General features: G+C 36.4%; 2 protein-coding genes across 5 annotated transcripts in view; one reads left to right on the top strand and one right to left on the bottom strand.

Moving 5' to 3' along the window:
• Positions 1-221: 221 nt before the first annotated feature.
• On the bottom strand, positions 222-20,335 carry LOC127160424 (uncharacterized). Of its 4 annotated transcripts, none has more exons than XR_007826743.1 (7): positions 18,522-20,335; positions 15,644-15,682; positions 8,576-8,896; positions 7,307-7,636; positions 1,638-1,759; positions 1,516-1,548; positions 222-1,415 (listed from the first exon to the last, which is right to left on the bottom strand). XR_007826743.1 is itself a non-coding variant. In XM_051103064.1 (5 exons), the coding sequence occupies exons 1-5, from the start codon at positions 18,592-18,594 to the stop codon at positions 1,677-1,679; spliced, it is 846 nt and encodes a 281-aa protein (XP_050959021.1). In that variant the 5' UTR covers positions 18,595-20,335; the 3' UTR covers positions 1,566-1,676. The 4 variants fall into 4 exon arrangements, 1 of the variants encoding a protein (XP_050959021.1); XR_007826742.1 differs by having other exon boundaries at positions 222-1,375; positions 18,522-20,334; XR_007826744.1 differs by lacking the exons at positions 15,644-15,682; positions 18,522-20,335 and adding an exon at positions 11,996-12,209 and having other exon boundaries at positions 222-1,375.
• LOC127160425 (SLAM family member 9) overlaps positions 16,820-20,831 on the top strand; it is a 23,395-nt gene continuing 19,383 nt past the window's right edge. Inside the window, exons 1-2 of the mRNA XM_051103065.1 lie at positions 16,820-16,899; positions 17,313-17,624. Coding sequence (XP_050959022.1) covers positions 16,851-16,899; positions 17,313-17,624 — 361 coding nt within the window. The 5' untranslated portion in view covers positions 16,820-16,850. The remainder of the gene's footprint in view (positions 16,900-17,312; positions 17,625-20,831) is intronic.

The following is a 20,831-nucleotide window of genomic DNA, read 5'->3' as shown; positions in this document are numbered from 1 at the left end:
CTTAAAGCATACTAACAAGTTCTTTAATAATGTACTTTAAAAGTATACTTTCAATGCAGTTACATTTCAGCACACAGTTAAAAATAATACTAAAATATATTTACATAAAGTGCAAATAAATACACTTTTAAAAACAAACAAAACTACATTTCAAGTATATTTTTAGGAAATATATTTTTTAGAAAATATACTAAATTACAATTATTTTAAAGTGTGTTAAAAGTTGTATTGTGAAAATAGTTAAAAGCATGGTGGTAATACACTTATAACATATTTAAAGTTAGTACAATTTTTGGTTAGTATATTTGCAATATACTATTGAAACAGGAAATATATTACAAATACAATAAAGTATACTTTTTTTCACTAGGGAACTTAAAGGTAAAACTAAAGTTAATTTAACAGCAATAATACCGGGAATAGCACCTAAAGTATCAGTATTGCATTTAGTGCTAGAACAGTACCTTCAAACATTCGTTGTGTATTTGTGCACATGATCTGTGTAGAGCACTTGTGCGACTGTTTGAGAGCAGTTAAATAGGTGAGGTATTTGTGTTTTAGAAAGATGTACACAAAAAGAGCAAAACAACTCGTATGTCAAACAGATCAGTGCATAATTAGGTCTCATAATGCAAATGACATGAAATCATGACTGTTTTACAGCATTTTTTGATGTATTGAAATTGGTATGAATAAACTTCACTGGTATTGGTACTGACTACTGAAATTGTGGTATCATTGTAATCTCTGTGAGTGATGTGTTTCAGATGATGCTCTTCTTTTTTCCAATTTTTCCCATCTTCTCTTTAACCCCTTAACTGTCTACAATTAAATCTAATCACTAATATCGTTGGAAAGGTCTAAGACTCCTAAATAGATATTTTTTTTTTTTTTTTTGGTTTTTGTTACAACTTATGTAGGAACAGAAATAAATTAATTTTCAACAAGATTGCACCACAAAAAATCTACATGATAACAGGAGGTTTTCATTTTATAGCAATTTCTGATTAAAAACTATTTTGCAAAATATTAATTTTATATAAAAATAGCATGGTACATTTTTTTACAGTAAATTTAAAATCTATAACTTTTTATATTTTAATTTATTTAAATGATTTCACTTAATAATCTGCTGATTGTCTGCTTTAAAAAGAGACCAACTTTAGGCCTGTATTAAAATGCGTTCATGAATTATAAAAAAAATAAATTTGGCTAATGCACTTTCACATCTGAGTTGGGGGGTGACAGGGGGTGAAAATGGGGGGTGACAGTTAAGGGGTTAAAAAAAAAAAAAAAGTAGTAAGGTTACTGTGGTGTTTCACTGGCATCCTTAGTGGTATTATGGGATGTCCCATCAGGAGTCTTCAACACGATCCTTTACGAAAACAGATGGTGGGTATTTATAAGACAGAATTCTGAAATAATGAACCATTTTGTACAACTTAGTAACTGAAAGTGAATGAAACCAGAAGTACCAACATAGCAAATTTACAGTTGGAGACATCAGTATCTTACCTGATGGTGTGTTGTTGTGCTGCCCCTTGATGTCTGTTTGAACAATAATAAACTTGGTTAAATGCTGCTTACAGTAATTCCCATGTTTCCATCTTGGTAAATTAGCTGTATATAATACTCACAGGACATTATTATTATTATTATTTTTTGGATTTGTAATATTAAATCACAGCAGCAGCAACGAGCAGCAGAACAACAGGAACAGCAACAGCAGCAGCTGAAGACAAACCTGAATCTGAAACGGCTAAAGACAGACAGTCATTATTTGTAGACATGACTGATCTTTTTATTTTTATTTTATTTAAGGTTGCATGATATTGATTTAACCAATAGGGTCTGGCTGCAGACATGCACTTGCATTTTTAGATACTCCCAGACAACAGCAGTTCTGCAAGTGATGTCACTTGCAGTCCTTTTTATTTTTTTATTTTATTTTATTTATTTATTTATTTAATTAAAACTCTCAACATTTTACAACAGTAGCCAGGTGATGAAGACAAGAAAAAATAAACTAAATTACAATGTCACTCGCAATTCTCACTTGCACTCTCTGCTACCCAATAGGGTCTGGCTGCAGACATGCAATTGCATTTTCAGACATGGACTCTCAGACTTACACTCTCAGACAACTGCACTCAAAAGTCTTTTTTAATTTGCATTTTATTTTATTTTATTTATTTATTGTGATTATTTAATTATCTCAACATTTCACAACAGTAGCCAGGTGGCGAAGACAAGCAAAAATAAACTAAATTACAATGTCACTTGCAATCGCAACCTGCACTGTCTGCTACCTGCGACGCACAAATCGAGACAAGACGCTGTGGTGGTTAAACGATTAAAACTAATTTAATAGCATAACGTACAGGTTCCTGCAAGTCATCTGTAGGAGATAAAGACAAGACCCACAAATCCATGGCCACAGAACAGAAGAATATAAACACAATGCGCAGTCACTCGTTAAGCATGTTCTTCCCGTGGAAAACCATTAACACTTAATATTAATGTATTAAGATAATGCTATTAAAAGATCAAATTCAATATACAGTTTATTAATATAATGTATATGTAGGCTATATAGTGTTTTCCTCCGCAAAACATGGCATAATATGGCATAATGGATTAAGATGAAAAAGACTAAACTCAATATGCTCCTATTCATTATTAAAACAACTACACACAAGCAGCTGAGCCCAGAATAAACGCAACGCCGCGTACATTGCATTTTGCTATAAAGAATAATTTCTACAGCCCTTTCATATCGTTGTATTATATTTATATAGATTTTCTACGGGAGGAAAATGTCTATTTAATGCATTGTGTTCTGGGCATGTCTGCTTGCCTATAAGGAGTTGGTCCTATTAATAGCATTTGTTGCATTTATTATTGCGTGTTCAAATCTGCTGGTATATAGTTTGTCAGTAATAAGGTTTATACTGAACTTGGTCCTTATCATCTTAGTCCATTTTGCTTTTGTGCTTAAAAAGTATACAAATTTGTATTTTTCGAAAAAAAAAAATGACAGATTGTTTCACTAGATAAGACCCATCTTCATCAGCTGGGATCATTTAGAGCCCTTTGAAGCCGCATTTAAACTGCATTTTGGAAGTTTAAAATCGGGGCACAGTTGAAGTCCATTATATGAAGAAAAACCCTGAAATGCTTTCCTCAAAAACCATAATTTCTTTACGACTGAAGACAGAAAGACATGAACATCTTGGATGACAAGGGGGTGAGTGAATTATTTGTAAATTGTTGTTCTGGAAGTGGACTTCTCCCTTTTATGGTTTTCTATGGGAGGAACACAAGAGACTTTGCACACATATTCAGCTGCTCTGTGGCCACTGATTTGTGGGACTTGTTTTTATCTCCTATAAATGACTTGTAGGACCCTGTACATTATGCTATTAAATTAGTTTTAATCGTTTAACCACAATAGCATCTTGTCTCCATTGGCAACGTGCACGAATTGTGTGGACTGCAAGTGGCAATGGCGAGGGACAGGGGCGTAGCGACGGGGGGCGGCACGTCCCCCCTCACTTTTAGAAACAGGTGATTCTGTCCCCCGCACTTTTTTTGACCTAGCGCCAATATTTCCGCCCGTGTTCTCTGATTTGTTAATTAGATTTGAGTGAACTAACGTTTAGCCAATCACAGCGCGAATCTATTTGGTGTCTGCCATGAGCTTCAAATCTTGTTGCTCTTGTGAATTTTCGTTCGTTCACCCATTTGGCTGTCTGGGGTAAAACGCACCCTAGAAAAAAGCAGAGGACGATTACATCCTTTTTTCAAACACACAATGTGAGTATGTCTTACAGAATGTCGCGATGACACAAATCACACATTTCCATGTTATGATTTAACGTCGAAAGACAACAGAACCTGTTCTGTGTACCTCGTCACGTTGCGCCGATATAATTTTCTACTTCATAAAAATTATAGTTCCCTTTCGAGGAACTCGAACTACGTCCTCTAAATGTCTAAGTGTCTGAAGCCTAAATACAAAAACAACAACAGAGTTGGCCGGCGACAGCCTATGACGTCACTCCCGGCGCGACTCGTCGCTGCCGGTGCGTCACTACCGGTGCGACCACAGTATAAAAGGTCGGGAGTAGTGCGTCCAGCTCGCAAGGGAACCGGATATGCTCATCACGATGCATTTGCAAAGGAGGGAGGTGAGTCTTCTCTATACCCGAAGTGTGTTCGCCTCTCGGCATTAACAACGCATTCGCGGCTGCGGCTCCTTTCCGCCTGATTCCCGTGGGAATCTGGCGCGTGGGCGGAGCGTGTTCAGCTCCCGAGGGGGTTGATCATATGCTGCGCGTTGCAATTGTGGAGATAATTTTCTGCCATACTCGGGGGTATGGACAGAAAATAAAAAGGATAAGTATAGCCATCTGAGGATGGTTATAGTTTTTGCATTAATTATGTGTTTTTATCTCCTATAAATGACTTATAGGAGACATGGTGCTGTTCTCCCTTTGGGGTTATAATTTGACAGCCCACTGTTGGGGTTACATTACCCCTTTCATAGAGCCGTCTATTTGAGGATAGCCGGTTGTTAGCTCGGTGATCGCTCCCCTTCCTAGGGTTTCTAAGTAGCGGTCTCTTTGAGCTCTTAGCCAGGGCTGCCTAGATGGTGTTATCTCCCCTGTTAGGGTTATAAGTAGATAACACGCTATATGATCTGGGCAGTTTCTCAAGAAGGTCTATCCGGTAGCTGGAGTCAGGCGTGGGAACCACGGATGGGTGAGTTCGATCCTTATGTCTCAACTTTTTTGATCTTTCTGGATAGCCAGGTGCTAGCTCTGTGATCGCTCCCTTTTTAGGTTTTCTAATAGCAGTCTCTTTGAGTTAGCCCCTGCTTTGAATACTATCCCCCTGCTATGGGGTTTAGGTAGACAGCCCATTTTTATGGTCAGGTCGATTTGTGGTTTACTCCCAGTTATTGAACTTAAGCAGTGGTGTCCCTGCACCCCTGCCTGGTTGATATTATCTCCCCTGCTTGGGTTATAAGTAGATGGTCTGGGCGGTTTCTCAAGATCTACTGAGCTATCTGGAGTCGTGCGGGAACCACGGTGGGTGAGTACGAGATTCTTATTGTGTGTCTACCATGCTGTATTTTTGGGACCTGTGTTTTGTGTTTCCTTTGGTAGGTCCTCTTCGAGCACCCCCCTCTGGTCTTCGACCATGGTTATGGGCTGCATGCCTGGATCTGCCTTCGGCATATGGAATGGGAAGCTTTCAGGTCCCCACTACAGCACTACTTCAAGGGGTTTGGTCCTACCTCCAGGTAAGCTCTTCGGAAATCTTTTTCGCAGGGAGCTCCTGGATATCCTGGATAGACACATGGACTTGACGCTACCGGGTTGAGACCCTCTATCTGCGTCCCGCCCTGAGGGGCCTTCTGTTGCTGGGTTTTCCGCCTTTCACACAGACCTGCTCCAATGCCATGTGGTGATCTAGCGGGTCGCCCCTCCGAGGAGTGGGCTTGTTCACGCTATGTTTCACCATCTTACGAGTCAGAGTTGTTTCTGTGGAAACTCTCTGAGTGCTCCAAAAAGCCTTTGGCTATATTCTCAGCCCTTGCTCCCAAGGTTCTGCGGGCCCTGGTAGAGCAGGGCCCATGCTTTCCATCGAGGTGTTAAGCATAGGTCTGTGTGGGGTGAGAAGGGCTTATGCCCCTTGAGAGGTTACCCGCAGAACAGCCTGAGGGCTGGGGATGTGACTGCTTTGTGTGCAGCCTTGTAGAGGTGGCTCCCCGTCATTTCTGATCCCCGTATCTCTTCCTGGGAGGGTGCGACGATGCTCCCCTTTCTGCGGAAAGGGTTTTGCTAGAGCTCGTCTCCCCTAAAAAGATCAGGTGTCCCTCCCGTGTCTCGGGAGTGGAACCCGGTCTCGATACACTACCTTTTTCTTGGTACGTGTATCAGCTTCAGGGCAGTATTATTAGACAGTTAGCTGCGGCTACTGCATAGGGTGCTCCCCTCCCATCGAGGGTCTGCTTTGAGCACTGCCCCATCGGGCAACTGAGGTTCGCCCTTACTGCCTTCCCCCAGGCCAAGGGAACTGTTTGCGGGTCAGATCTCATCCAAGGCTTCTGTACAGGGCGCGGTGATGCTCCCCTTTCTACGGAAAGGGTCTCTGAGCTCGTCCCCCTGGGGGGGATCAGTGGCTCCTCCTGTCCTGGGAGTAGAAGCCTGTCACGATACACTGCCCTATCCTGTGTGGCTAAGTGTATCGGCTCCTGGCAGTTTTAGTGGATAGATAGCCGCGGCCTCTATCTGCTTGGCATCTTTGTGCTCCCCTCTCCTTGAGGGTTTTGCTTTGAGCTTTGCCTGATTGGGCAGCTAGATGCGCCCCTACTGCCTTCCCCTTAGAGCCTTGTTAAACCGGCAGTGCTCCCCTCACCCTGAGGGTCCTCTTATTCCACCGTTTCTCAACGGTACATCTAAAATCCATTTTTATGGTAAGGCCCACACGCGCCGGGAGTGACGTCATAGGCTGTCGCCGGCCAACTCTGTTGTTGTTTTTGTATTTAGGCTTCAGACACGGGTCACGCAGACGGTGTTCCCCCTAGCGCCACCTAGAGGACGCAGTGTCTCGTTCCCTTCTCAGGGAACCAGGGTTACATACATAACCTGAGACGATTTCCACAGTGGTCTTAAAGTCCAAGTCCTGCAGTATTTTATTTATTTATTTATGTATTTTTATGAGTATGATTTCACAGAAATAGGTTCATGTAAATCATCCTGGCATGTTCCTCAAATTGCCACTTTGGTGCTGTAAAATGCCCATTGTTCTTCTATTTAGAATTTATTATACTGTATGAACACTCTTGGGTCACATCACCATACTGTCCCCCCCACTTTTAAATTGGCTGCTACGCCCCCTGGCGAGGGACATTATCATTTAATTTCTTTTTTCTTGTCTTTACCACCTGGCTACTGATGTAAAATGCTGAGAGATTCAATAAAAAAAATACATGAAAAAATAAAAATAAAACAGACTGCAAGTGATGTCATTTGCAGAAGTGCTGTTGTCTGACAGTGCAGGTCTGAAAATGCATGTGCATGTCTGCAGCCAGACCCTTCTCAATTTAACTAACAGGTAGGGCAATCTGGTGGTGTGTTTTTTTTGAAAAATCAGTACACTTTTTCCATTCAGTGGATTCATTAAAAAAATTATAATAAATAATTCTTTATTATATGAATAATAATAATAATAATAATAAATAACTGTATTTTGAAACTGCAAGGAAACATGGACTGAAAGACAAAATGATACTCACCAGTGACAGTAACAGTGAAGCTTATACGGATGCTGAATCTGCTCCTGTTGATTTTCAGTTCATAAGCTCCAGAGTCTGTGTTTCTGGTGTTTGTGATGGTCAGAGATCCAGTCTGATCATCCACCTTCAGTCTGTCTTTGAATCTCTCTTTATATTGATCATCTGTACAGATATTACTCTTATCTCCAGTGATTTCAGCGATGCAGATGTCCACAAAATACCACGTCATCAGGTCACTTGGGTTTTTCATTAAACCAGGATCTAAAGTGACGGACTCTCCCACCTTCACTGACTTTCTCTTTATTTCATCTTGTTGAGCAGCAGGAACATCTGAAACACAAACCAACACCTGCTGCAAGATCTTTTTTGATTAAAAACAAAAAATAAACAACCTAACAAAACACAACATTGTGAGTATACATTCTGGTTACACTTTATTTTACAGTATATGTATTTACCTAAGGTACCTAGCATGTACATATGGAAGAAGAACTGATTTTTTTTCCCCTCTCTTTAAAGAAACTTTTGCACATCATAGACTTAACACCAAATCCTCAAACAGATGATAATAGAAGGGTAATGGTTTGAAGAGAAACTGCCATCTCCATCAGATCACAATAATAGTTCTACAGTTCACCTAAATTAATTTGGTTGGGATGATAGATGCATTACAATTTCCATTAACAGCTAATTTTTAGCAGTGCAGAGCAGTCACAATTACAGAAATGTCTGCAAAGGCCGTTCAGAGGTATTTAAATAATTGAGTAACTGTCACTACTCAGAAGAGTTGTTCTGCACACACTCACTGATCTACAAATCAAATACTCGTATAAACATTATAAACAACAAAAGTTAAAGAAATGCTGCCTACATTGGGATAACAAAAAAAAGTAAACATTCAGAAAGAGTTCTCTGCTATGCATCTGAGGCAATATTTTTACATCGAGTGCAAATGGAACAGCTATTATAACTCCACCCACCATTGTGCGTTTAGTAGAAATGACATTTTATTTTGTTTGCATTTATTAAATAGCATCTAGTCACCATTTGCACTTAGTGTAAATATGATGCTAGTGTTGCAATTTAAACTTAATACAAATAGTAAACGCTTTAGCCAACTTTACATTAAATAGACACTGCCTACAAAATTTGGCATTACATTTCTCCACACAAAAGTTTTTGCCACTCTGAATGTCACTGATATAATAAACACACTAATGATGTCATTTAAACATGTATAACCTAGTGTTTAACTATTAAATAACTCACCATGTACAGTAACATTAAAGATATTTGTGATGCTGCGGCTGGTGATCTTTAATTTATAATCTCCAGAGTCTGTGGTTCTGGTGTTTATGATGGTCAGAGATGCTGTTTGGTGATCAAGTTTCAGTCTGTTTCTGAATCTTGCATTGCACTGAACATCTGTACAAATCTTATTCTGATTTCCAGTGATTTGAGCTATACGACTGTCATTAAAATACCATGTAATTCGGTCTTGCTGGTTTATTTCAACATCACTATGTAAAGTGAATGAATTTCCTATCATCACAAACACTGACACTCCATCTGAACCAACACCAAAGGCACCTGAAAAAAGAAATGAACAGTTAAAAATTGAAATTATTTCAGATGACAGCAATGGCTGAGCCTAACAAGACCAAATTCAAAAATTAATTATCATGAAAAAATGTTTTAAGATTTGTTGATTTACTGGCTATTACAAAAGCTATAACTAACAGCAAAATTTAAGAACTTATTCTAAATGACAGCGCTAACATGTTTAACTTTTTTGAATAAGCCAAAGTTCCCACTTTACAGACCAAAAAAAAAGTAGTTGTCCATGACTAAAGTCAAGATAACTCAAGGTAAAAATTACATAATTAAACACAGTTTATAAGCAACATATGTAAGAAACTGTCCAAATGGAGTGTTATGTCAGTTACCTGGATGCACAGCCATATAAATGTAACAATTCATAACAGCTTAAAATTAAGAAAGTTATCAACATAACTGATATTCAAACTGGTAAGCAAGCCCTATTTTGTTTACGTTTTATATATCCCGTATATCCTTGTTTCAGTTTCTCATTTGAAATGACAAATATGTAGGTCGTACTATTGACAGCTGCTGATATAGACAATTAATTCCTCTCACGCAGGCGCAGAACACACATGTTCGGTTGTAGTCTGAGCGGAGTATCTTTGGCCTAGGGCAGTCGTTTGCAATCCTGCTCCTGGGGACCCACTGCTCTGCACCTTTTGTATGTCTCCCTTATTTAACGCACCTTATTCAGATTATCATCTCATTAGTTGAGAGTGCCATAAACTCAGCTGAGTGCATCAGAAAAAGTGAGACAAAATGTCAGAACAGTGAGTCCCCAGGACCAGGAATGAAAACCACTGGCCTAGGGCAATCAGGCAGTTCATACTGTCAAGCCCTGTAATAGGTGGACTAACGGACGGAGTGGTTATCAGCACAATATAACTGAAGCACAGTTCTTTTAATTGTGAATCAGCTTACACTCAAAAAGTGTGATTTGCATGAGCTGAGCCATTACTATATCCCAAAGCTGATGGTAAAATGTGTGATCTATTTGACTTCTATTGCCAATTTTAAAATACTATGGAGAAAGTCTAACATCTAAAAAAGGCAAATAAACTAAAAATACTGATAAGAAGAATAGAAAACATAATCTTAGACATCCGTTGCAATGTCACAAGTGGTGACATCAGCACAATGTAGATTTTAAACCCGGAAGATGAAAATAGCGCAAAAAAGATCAAAATTAATGTATGCTAACATTGTCATCTATGATGTGCAACACAAACACCTCTGCTAAAATCTCAGAAAAAGTAGTCTGGGGTTTCATGAACCTCTCATATATATGCTGACTTGCGCATATGATCAGCTCCGTGTGCCCGCTCTCTGGACTGGAGCCAAAGTCCGGAGCCATTCACCGTACAGAAAATACTAACACTGAACAAGTGACAAATTTCAGCTGCAGCTTCAATGTCTATTTACAGTATAGGGGGCGGGACACGTCGATTCTAGAGAGCATTTGATTGGACAGACTGTTTGATGAGAAGCTGAAGTGCAACGTGATGTCTTCAAAATTGTTGGTGAGAGACTGCAAGTTTTGAATGCTTATATCTTGTAAACACGAATTTTATCGTTGTTTTGGAGGACACTAACTTATAGATAACCTTAAGGTTAACATATTCATACTAACAAACAGACAACTTTAATTTTGATTTCATGGGGACTTTAAGAGCCTGATTAACTGGAGTAAGAAATAAACAATATCAATATAATAAAATACTGAATCGACTTCCCATGGCATGATGAATTAGAACATTATATCAAACTATAGCATATAAGAGTTTAAATAAATAATATAAAATACATTATATATCCTATGTCAACTAGTAATTGTAATTTTTTTTATGTTATATAATCAACTTTGCATGTGTGAATGATAGCACAAAATACCTTTTTACAAAAATAAATATGTAAGCAAACAAACAAATAATATAAAAAAAAGAAAAATTAGTTCAATGTTCAAACCAAAACTACATCCTTTCATATTGTTTAAGTTCAGTACAACTATATGGCCAACTTCACTGCAGTAAAGTTAGTTATGTTTGACATTCATTAGACATTCGGTTTCATACCAATTAAAATGTTTGTGCCTGTCATGTTTTGAGCTCAAACTAACTCGGATTGACATAAATATATGCCCTTTATGTTTCACAAGGCTTAATTTCAAGAAAATAAATAAATATTAATAAATATAAAATAAAAAAATAAAAAAATAATAAATTAAATAATTTAACTACATCACCTAATACTATAAAACCAATACTAAAATGTGCAGAAAAACATCCCTGTTATTGCACAAGGCTTTGTTTTTGGATTTAGCCTTTTATGTATTTTATAATAATTTTACAACTTTTAATGTACGCAATAATATAAATCCATTACATGACAACACCATTTAATCTAAAGGTATCAAACCAACTGTAAAATATTCTGAATATTATTCCCTATAATGCACAAGGCTTGTTTTTTTCTAAATATGCCTTTATTATTTTTATATATGGTACTGAAAGCCAATGTTACTGGGCATGTGCACATCAATCTGACGTTATTTTTGCTACATTGTACAACAATAAGACTATTTTTGTATTATAGTAAGGGCTAAGTTTAAGGTTGGGGTAGATATAGACGTTAAACAACAACAACAACAACAACAACAACAACAATAATCCAATAGGTAGAACAATTCATTTCATTGTTAGTTTCCGGTCGGCAACGACGACGTTTCGCTCTTTGGTATTTTGCCGATTAAAATAACAAACAAACAAACACACACACACACACAACTCTTATCTGTAGCTTTCCATTAACCTTTAGGCCGTGTTCAGGTGTTTGATAAGGATTGGAGAGAAATTCTATCTGGAGTTTACACTTATTACACCAGTTTCTCCACCGTTCAGAAACATAAAATTATTTAAAGAAAATTTATTCTAAACCCTTGAGTATTTAAAACAACAACTGGTGCACTAGTGAAACAAAAATAATGAATAAAATAGTACAGCTGAGTTTAGGTTTCACGAAATGAACCTGGGTGACGGCCGTGTTTTTCCCTGACGATCACAAACAAGCTGTAACAAATAAACGTCTTACCATGCACGACGAATAGGCATATATATCCTAACAAAAACGTAAATATCTTCTTCATCTCTTTTCCGTTGAAAAAAAAAAAAATGAACGAGGTTTCTGAAATAAAACGATTGGGTCGACACAGCGTAAGCAAAGTTTGCTGCGTGAATAAAAACACTTTAAATTCAAGCTCTGCGCCGAAGCTTTCTGTCGTAGGACTATTTTGCCGAAAAGAAAAAGAAAATCACTTGGCGAGGGCCCGCTAACAACTTAGCCCGAAACCGCTTTTCTGCAGCAGGTCACCGCTACCTCTACTTACTGTGTAAGCACCTCAGACGAGAAGTCTCCTAAATATCCTTTCTTCCTCATGACGTTTTGCGCGAATTATGCGTATTATAAGACAATTTTACGCGTAAACCTTGATTCACAAATGACTCAGCTTTTTTTGAAGCGTTCGAAACACATTATTACGACACCTGCAGGTTTAAAGCGTAAATGCAACAAAAACTAACAACAAAACAAAACAAAAACTCTTCTTCTTCTTCTTCTTCTTCTTCTTCTTGTTTAATGGCGACCAACTCCTTAGGAGCATTATCGCCACCTACTGTACTGGATGTTACATTAAACTTACATAGGTGATGAGTCTGAATTTTGAGAAAGGACACAAAAAAAAACAACAAAAAAAAAAACAAACAATTATAATAATAATACCACTACTACTAATAATAACCCAACCTTTATGTTTCATACTCCCTTTAATCTATGGAGCACTCAGAGCACATGCTCATGATAGCGCTGCGTGTTCAGCTCCTCTACCACTTACAATTAGCTCTACATGCTCCAGATTAAGTAGAGTATTCCCATCCAAATTATATCCTAGACCCTAGACCTGAGTCATTTATATATCTAATTAGGGCTGTGTATATTTGTCTATCCATTAAACCTTTTCCTAAGGTATAATCATGCCTTATTCCCTCCTCCCCTAAATGACTAAATAATAAATCACGATACACACTATATTTACCGCACCTAAAAAGCACATGAAATACATTTTCTGGTACACCACACACATCGCACAAACCATTTCCACGCAAACCCATAAGTGCCACAGTTGAATTCAGCCCTGTATGTCCCAATCTTAACCTGGACAACCACACCTCTTCCTTTCTATTTCTTCCCTGACAATTCATTCTCCCTACTGTCTGTGTAATGCTATAACACCATCTCCCTGTGCTGCTATTATCCCATCTAATTTGCCATTTATTCATTAACTTTTTCTTTAAGACCGACTTTGCCTCTTTTTTCCCCATAGGTACTCGAACATCCACCTCACTCTTATTTAGTGCTTTTTTTGCTAGTTTATCAGCAACTTCATTACCAGATACCCCAACGTGTGCTGGCACCCAACAGAAATATACAATTATTCCGGCCTCTTTTAATCTGTATAACGATAGATATATTTCCATTAGTAAATCTTCTCTGTCTGATTTAGCATGCATTAAACTAATTAAAGCAGAAGAAGAATCTGAACATATTACGACTTAATTGGCCTAACTTCTTCAACCCACTGCAATCCTACTATTATAGCTGTTAGTTCAGCCGTATATACAGACAAATCATCAGGCAATTTCAAACTTATCCGTACTTTAAATGTAGGAATGTATACACCAATACCAACCTTTTGACTAACAGGTTCCTTAGATCCATCTGTAAATAATTGTAAAGTTGAATAGAATGTATTATTTAAAAAAGCACTAACCTCCTTTCCAATATACTCATCCTTGGGCTTGTCTAGTAAACTCAAATCTACAAGTGGTTCAGGGACTCTCCATGGCGGGGCATCAGCGAGTGGTATATTAGGACAGAAAATCTTATTATCCATACCATACTCCTTAGCCCATATTCTACTCTTCCACCCAAAACTATAACTTCCATCATATAAATATTCCCAACACTCCTCCAATACTTTACGAGTAAGATGACTATTTGCTGATTGTTGAAGATTCACCCAATATGTCATTGCCAATTTTACCCTTCGAAGCTCTAGAGGCATTTCTCCCATTTCCACCCTAATTGCATTTACAGGGGATGTTTTAATTGCTCCACAACATATTCTTAATGCTCTAGACTGTATAACATCTAATTTTTTCAGTAGAGATTTGGCTGCTGACCCGTAGATAATGCATCCATAATCACAACAAGAACGAATCAAAGCTTGATACATGCATAACAATGCACTGCGACTAGCTCCCCAACTGTAACTAGCAACTGCACGCATGCAGTTTATAATCCTTTTACACTTTGACTCAATTTGATTTATATGTACTTTCCATGTTAGTTTTTCATCAAACCATAGACCAAGATACTTAAAAACAGGCACTCTTTCCAATGCTTGGTCGTATAACTTCAGATCCATATGTTCAATCTTCCTGTTCTTTGTGAATAACATATACTTTGTTTTGGAGACTGAGAATTTCAAGCCCCAATCCAGGGACCACTCCTCCACTTTCTTAATTGACTCCTGCATATCTTTAACTACATTTTTAATATTACGTCCCCTCTTCCATAACGCTCCATCGTCTGCATAAAGTGCTAATCCTATTCCTATTTTTTTAACTTTATCAAAAACATCATTAATCATTAAATTAAACAATATTGGGCTAATTGCACTACCCTGCGGAGTTCCATTTAGAATGCTATAAGATTCTGACATTTCTTCCCCAATTTTAACCTGAAAAGTACGTTCAAACAGAAAGTCTAAAACCCAATTATAGAATTTTCCACCTATACCAATTTTATTCAGCTTAATTAGCAGACCTTCCCTCCACAAAGTGTCATAAGCCTTTTCTATGTCAAAAAACAAAACAAAACAAAAAAAAAACTCTAAGCATGCAACAGCATTTACAAATCTACTGCAAATGTTTTATTTAATGTACAAATCGTGTGCAATTAACTAATCACCTAATACAATTAAATATTGTGTCTTATTATTTATTTATTTATGTATCTAATTTCAGAGTTTGTTTTGTTTGTTTTATTATATGCTGGAAAGTGAACGGCGGAACTTGCGACCGTAGCTGTTTTTGGGAAACGCCGCCCTGGCCAATAAAAGACTAGCTACTAGTATTTCATTTGATTTATATAACTGATCCGAGATCAGCTAAAAGACTCTTGTTCATAAGATCGCCACTGGGGGACAGTGTATCCGCACATATGATTACAGATGTATTAAATATCACTCCAGTAATAGATGTCTGTATTACATAGTCCTAATACGTTGCCTTAATCAAAAATGTTCAAATAATAAAAACAATAACAACAACAACAAACAAAATAAATACATAAAGAAAAACTTAAATCAATAAATACAAAGGGAAAAGTAGGGGAGTAGGAGGCTTTTACATTATAAAACCAGAATCCTACAATAAAAAATACAAACTTTGTTTTGGGACTTTTCATCCCTTTTAATGTCTATGCATATATTAGAAATTCCTATTAGAGAGAGAAAAAAAAACTCATGGAGGAATTTTAAAAAATGTGTATTTATACGTAAAAATTAAGCAAACGCAAAAAAAAAAATAAAATAAAATAAAATAAAATAATAATAATAAAAAATTACATTACAATGTAAATTACACACATCCATACTGAATTACATTTATGTATACTCACAGTTGTAGCCCACCAGCTGTGGAGCAAAGATTCTTCTGTCTTGAAAAAATAAATAATAAAATAAATAAAAAATACTAAGGAGGCAGAGATATACACTATTACAAGGTGGCAGCAAAGCCAAGATGCTTACAGAACATCTGACAATCTCACTCAAGGCTCACATATATATATGGTTTTCAGCCAGTGATTGTATTGCAGGTGTTCTTCTCCCTAACTCTTCCACCATTCTTACTCCTATTATTTTGTAAAGGTGGCGGAGTGCCAACTACCCTGAGTCAAACCATGTAAGGGTGTTTGCCTCAATTTTTTTCATCTAAACACCATGCTTCAAGGCCATGTGACTTAAAGAGCCCTTGGTATACAGAGATGAAGTTTAGCTGACATAAGACATAAAGTGTTAAATACAAAAGGATCTACTATTTATATAAATTTATTCACCCTTGCAAAGGTAATGGAGGTACTAATGTGACTATGCAAATATTACTCTTATGGGATTAAATATTGAATACATGTTAGAATGTTTTGTTTTATATAACATTTTTATAAAAGGTACCAAATACGTGTAAATGTTAAAAATCTTTTTTTATATATATACATTTTGGGTATAGTTCTGTGAGAGGGGATCAACCGTTAGGTTCACAGTGGCAGAACAGGAAGAAACTCTTCACCTACAAACTACACTCACGTCAAACCCGTGGCCACTCACAGAGGCTTTTGTCCACCTAACAGATCAAACAAAAAACACAGCAGTAGGTTTCAGTTTGACTATTAAGATGAGCTGAGTTTCACACCTCAGACTGGCAATGCAATTTTCAACAATTGAATGGTCATAAAACCATTTTTAATGATTTTTTATAATCATTAAATTTAATTTGACTATTTTAATATTGAAATTCAAATTTTCTACTTTTCTACCTCAATATATTAAGCATGGTCCAACTACCTTTCAAAAACCACTATTTAATGATACAAATGCTTTCCATTTTATAAAGATTCTTTCCCACCACTAACAGTTAAAGTAACTTTGTTCCTTATTCAGACATATTTTTGGACTGTGTTATGTAATTATGTAATTATACAATACTTTCAGTTTGTCCACATGTGAACTAGGTGGGTCAAACTCTGTCGGAGGAGGATTCACACACTAGATGAACAAATATTTTCAGCAGGTTGTTTTATTAGATCAGACACTGAACTGATAAAGGAAATGCTCCACATGTTTTTGTTGTTCTGTTTGTGCTGGTGGAGTCTGACTGGTAAGATATAATCTTTTTTCTTTTTTTTTTTTTTTTCTTTTTTGCAATGTCAGAGTAATTTTGCTGAGCCATTTCAAATTACTAAACAAACTGACATATTTTTGTGAGATCTGGCCTGGATTTCCTTTTTTTTTTTTTTTATGTTTAATGACCCAAACATAAACTATTAAAATTCTAAATCAGAGTCCAATTGGTAGTTTAATTAAGCTGTTATTAAATTGACATGTCATATCACATTTATTTTGTTTCAGAGGAGATAACTTCAAAATACATTAAAGATTTCTCATACGTCACCTTTTGTTTTGCTTTGTGTCTCTACTGCTGTTCATTATTTTCATACTGAAATGTTACAAACTGATTTCAGGCTTTTTAAACTAACAGTCAACAAATCTGTCTATGTTCATGTTCATTAGGTGTGTTTGGTGAGTCGGTGTCAGTGATGGAGAGAGATTCAGTCACTCTAAACACTGATGTTACTAAAATACATGAAGATGATGAAATCATGTGGAATTTTGAATCTGAAAACTCTCTGATTGCTCAGATAAACAGAGCTGTTGGAATCTTCTTTACATATAATGATGGGAGATTCAGAGACAGACTGAAGCTGGACAATCAAACCGGGTCTCTGACAATCACAAACATCACAACTGAAAATGCTGGACTCTATCAACTAGAGATAATTGCAGCTGAATTGTCATCAAAATCATTCAGTGTTTCTGTCTACGGTGAGTAGAGATCATTTGTCTCAACCGTTTTATTAACGGAATATTCCAGGTTCAGTACATGTTAGGCTCAATCCTCAGGACTATTTGGATTACCACAATATATATATATATATAAAAATAAATAAAATAAAATAAAATAAAATAAATAAAATTAAAATAATAAAATTAAATTAAATTAAATTAAAATAATTAATTTGACTCATACCTTGTTTGTAGATTACAGAAAAGAGTTTAAGAGTTTATGGCATTATGTTATCATAGTGATTAATGTATCAAAATGTTGCCATTTTTCATACTAAAATAATTTCAACATGCATATTGTTTGTGTATAGCTCTACTATTGAACCTGTTAGTATTTTAAAGTTTACAGCCCCATTCACTGCCATTGTAATTGTCTTGATCTAAATATTTATTGTTTAATCATTTTTGCAGTTTGAAATGACAGAAACACACTAGAAACACACTGTTTATTCTCTTATATTTTTCAGCTTATCTGCAAACTCCTAACATTACCAGAAATCTTTCACAAAATCTTTCACCATCATCACAGCAGAATTGTTTATTGTATTGTTCAGTGGTGAATGTGAGTGATGTGACTCTCTCCTGGTACAAAGGAAACAGTTTACTGTCCAGCATCAGTGCGTCTGATCTCAGCATCAGTCTCTCTCTACCTCTGGAGGTGGAACATCAGGATAAAAACACCTACAGCTGTGTGATCAACAATCCCATCAGCAACCAGACCACACACCTGAACATCAGCAAACTCTGTCACACATGTACAGGTACAGCAGCACTGCCATTTAGTGCTTCAAAGTATCAGAGTTTCAAAGTTGTAGATCAGATTGACAGATTGAGTCAAACTAATAGCTTATTTGGTCATTACAGATCAAGCTTTACCTTTATTGTACATAGTGCTGATCTTTGCTGCTGGATCTCTGTTGATTGTAACTGCAGTTGTGATGTGCTGCATCTCCAGGAAACATAGAAAAACAGGTCAGAAAAGCAATCAGTTCATATATTTACACACACACACACACACATGTTTGTTTTTGTGAATTGTGGGGACTTTCCATAGACTTCTATAGTTTTTATACTGACCAAATGATATTGTCTATCCCCTAACCCAAACCTAATCCTAAACCTACCCCATACAGAAAACATGTTTGTATTGTTACATTTTCAGATAAACATCATTTACTATTTTTAATATTTTTTTACATTGTGTCCCCACAATGTAGCATTAACAAGTACACACACATAATATAATATATCAAACACAGCACAAATTAACATTGAATTATTAATGCAGACCAAACCCGGGAGAATGACAGATCTGATTCAGCACTGTGTAAACCAAAACGCCCCAAAAAGGTAATTACTTCCAAGATGTTGTCTTCATCTAGTTAGCGTGGTTGAAGCTTGATTACTGAAATTTTGTATTTAATGCGCATCAGACAGTAAAGGAACAGATGTGGGTGGTCTATCTTCCCAAACGTCAATTACTGCCTTCAGCATATAGGGAGATTAAGGGTTTGCACTTCATTATAAATACTGTGCAAGTTTGTTTCATTTTGCAATGCTGTTTTCGTTTTGCATACAAAGACAAGTGCATCAGATGTATTTCCCTTTTTACAAGCCAAGTTTATAGATTAAAAACTGTATGCTTTATGTAGACATGAGCATGAAGTGCCACTTTAGCAACCTAATGAATCCGCTCGATCGTATGCGTAATCATGAAAATCGAAAGAGAAATGGGGATAAGGCTAGAAGGGAGACAGCTATGGCTGTATGCGCACATCAATCCAACGTTATTTTTGTCACACTGTACAAGAATAATACACTTTTTGTATTATGGTAAGGACAAACTTTTGTGGTAGGTGTAGACGTTAATAAAACACAAAGGTAGAAAAATGAATTTCATTGTTAGTTTCCGGTCGGAGCTGTGTCGCTTCTTGCCACAACCGGGAAAGTGATATGTTCATTTTAAATCATTCATGTTGCCAGATCTGGCTACAAAACAAAACAAACAAACAAACAAACAAACAAACAAAAAAATAAATAAATAAAAATAACAATAAGTAATAAATCCAAATGCTTTATATTTCCAAAAACAGATCCAAATATAGCGACCCGCACCTTTAACTGCTCGATAAAATTTGCCACTTTCTCAGCTAAGGCCAAACAACGATTTCAGAGATTATTATAATAAGCGGACATGGCAACACAAAAAGATCGCCCTCTGCTATGCAGCCTTCCACGCAATGCTAAACAAAACACGACGGCTCTGTCGTGTTGGTTGTTTAGTTACATTGCCAACTAACACGCCCTTCCTATTTTTTGGGTTTGTTATTGTCTGTCTAAGGGTTTTAGTAACAAATAATGTGTTATGAATTATATTCGATATATACATGTAAAACTTTTTTTAACGTTATACCAACCCCAACTCAAAGATGGTCAGTGGCCTACTAATTTAAATAGTCTTTTATTTAAAATCATGTAAACAGTTACAAATATAAATAAATTGATTTGTTATTCTAAAGTAAACCCATAAGTCGGTTTTACCAGTTTCATAGCATCAGATTTTCACTGAAATTAAAGTAGCACACGAAGCTATTAACCCACGTTACCTGAGCTGTAGCTGCTCTGCGGTTCATTATCATCTGAGGTAAAACGCAGCTTTAGCGGCCATTGTTTGATTTGTAGATGTGCTGCATCAAGTATATTGCATTTGTGTGAAAGGTAACCATTCTAAAACGTCCAGAATTTACTGTTTGATGATTTAACTGTATAAAAAGTCATGTGATGAACAGGATGTTTGATGCAATATCCTCCAGCTGCTCCAAGTGTGCTCAGTAGTAGTAGACTAGTACTTTGAAAAACAAAATTCCCAGTATTTAGATGCAGCTTTTCTCATTAAAAGTAAAAAAAGAAAAAAAAAAAAAAGAAAAGAAAAGAAAAGAGGACAATTGCTCTTCTTCACATTTAATGTCCTTTGATCAGTTTTACTTATCTATGTTGGAGTTTAAAACCAGTATGAGTTAAGAAAATTATTTATTAAATATTAATAAGGTATTGTTGTAAAGATTATTCAAAGAGAAACCTAAATCTGGCCTTCTGTTAATTTTCTGTTACATCAGCAATGTTGATTGAGTTTGTGTTTTTTTTTTTTTTTTTTTTTTTTTTTGCAGAAATCAAAGACAAATGTTG

This window comes from Labeo rohita, unplaced genomic scaffold (genome assembly GCF_022985175.1).
Source record: "Labeo rohita strain BAU-BD-2019 unplaced genomic scaffold, IGBB_LRoh.1.0 scaffold_347, whole genome shotgun sequence".
Classification (NCBI taxonomy): Eukaryota; Metazoa; Chordata; class Actinopteri; order Cypriniformes; family Cyprinidae; genus Labeo; species Labeo rohita.
The sequence above is the reverse complement of the archived record's forward strand: the minus strand, read 5'-3'. Positions and strand labels throughout refer to the sequence as shown.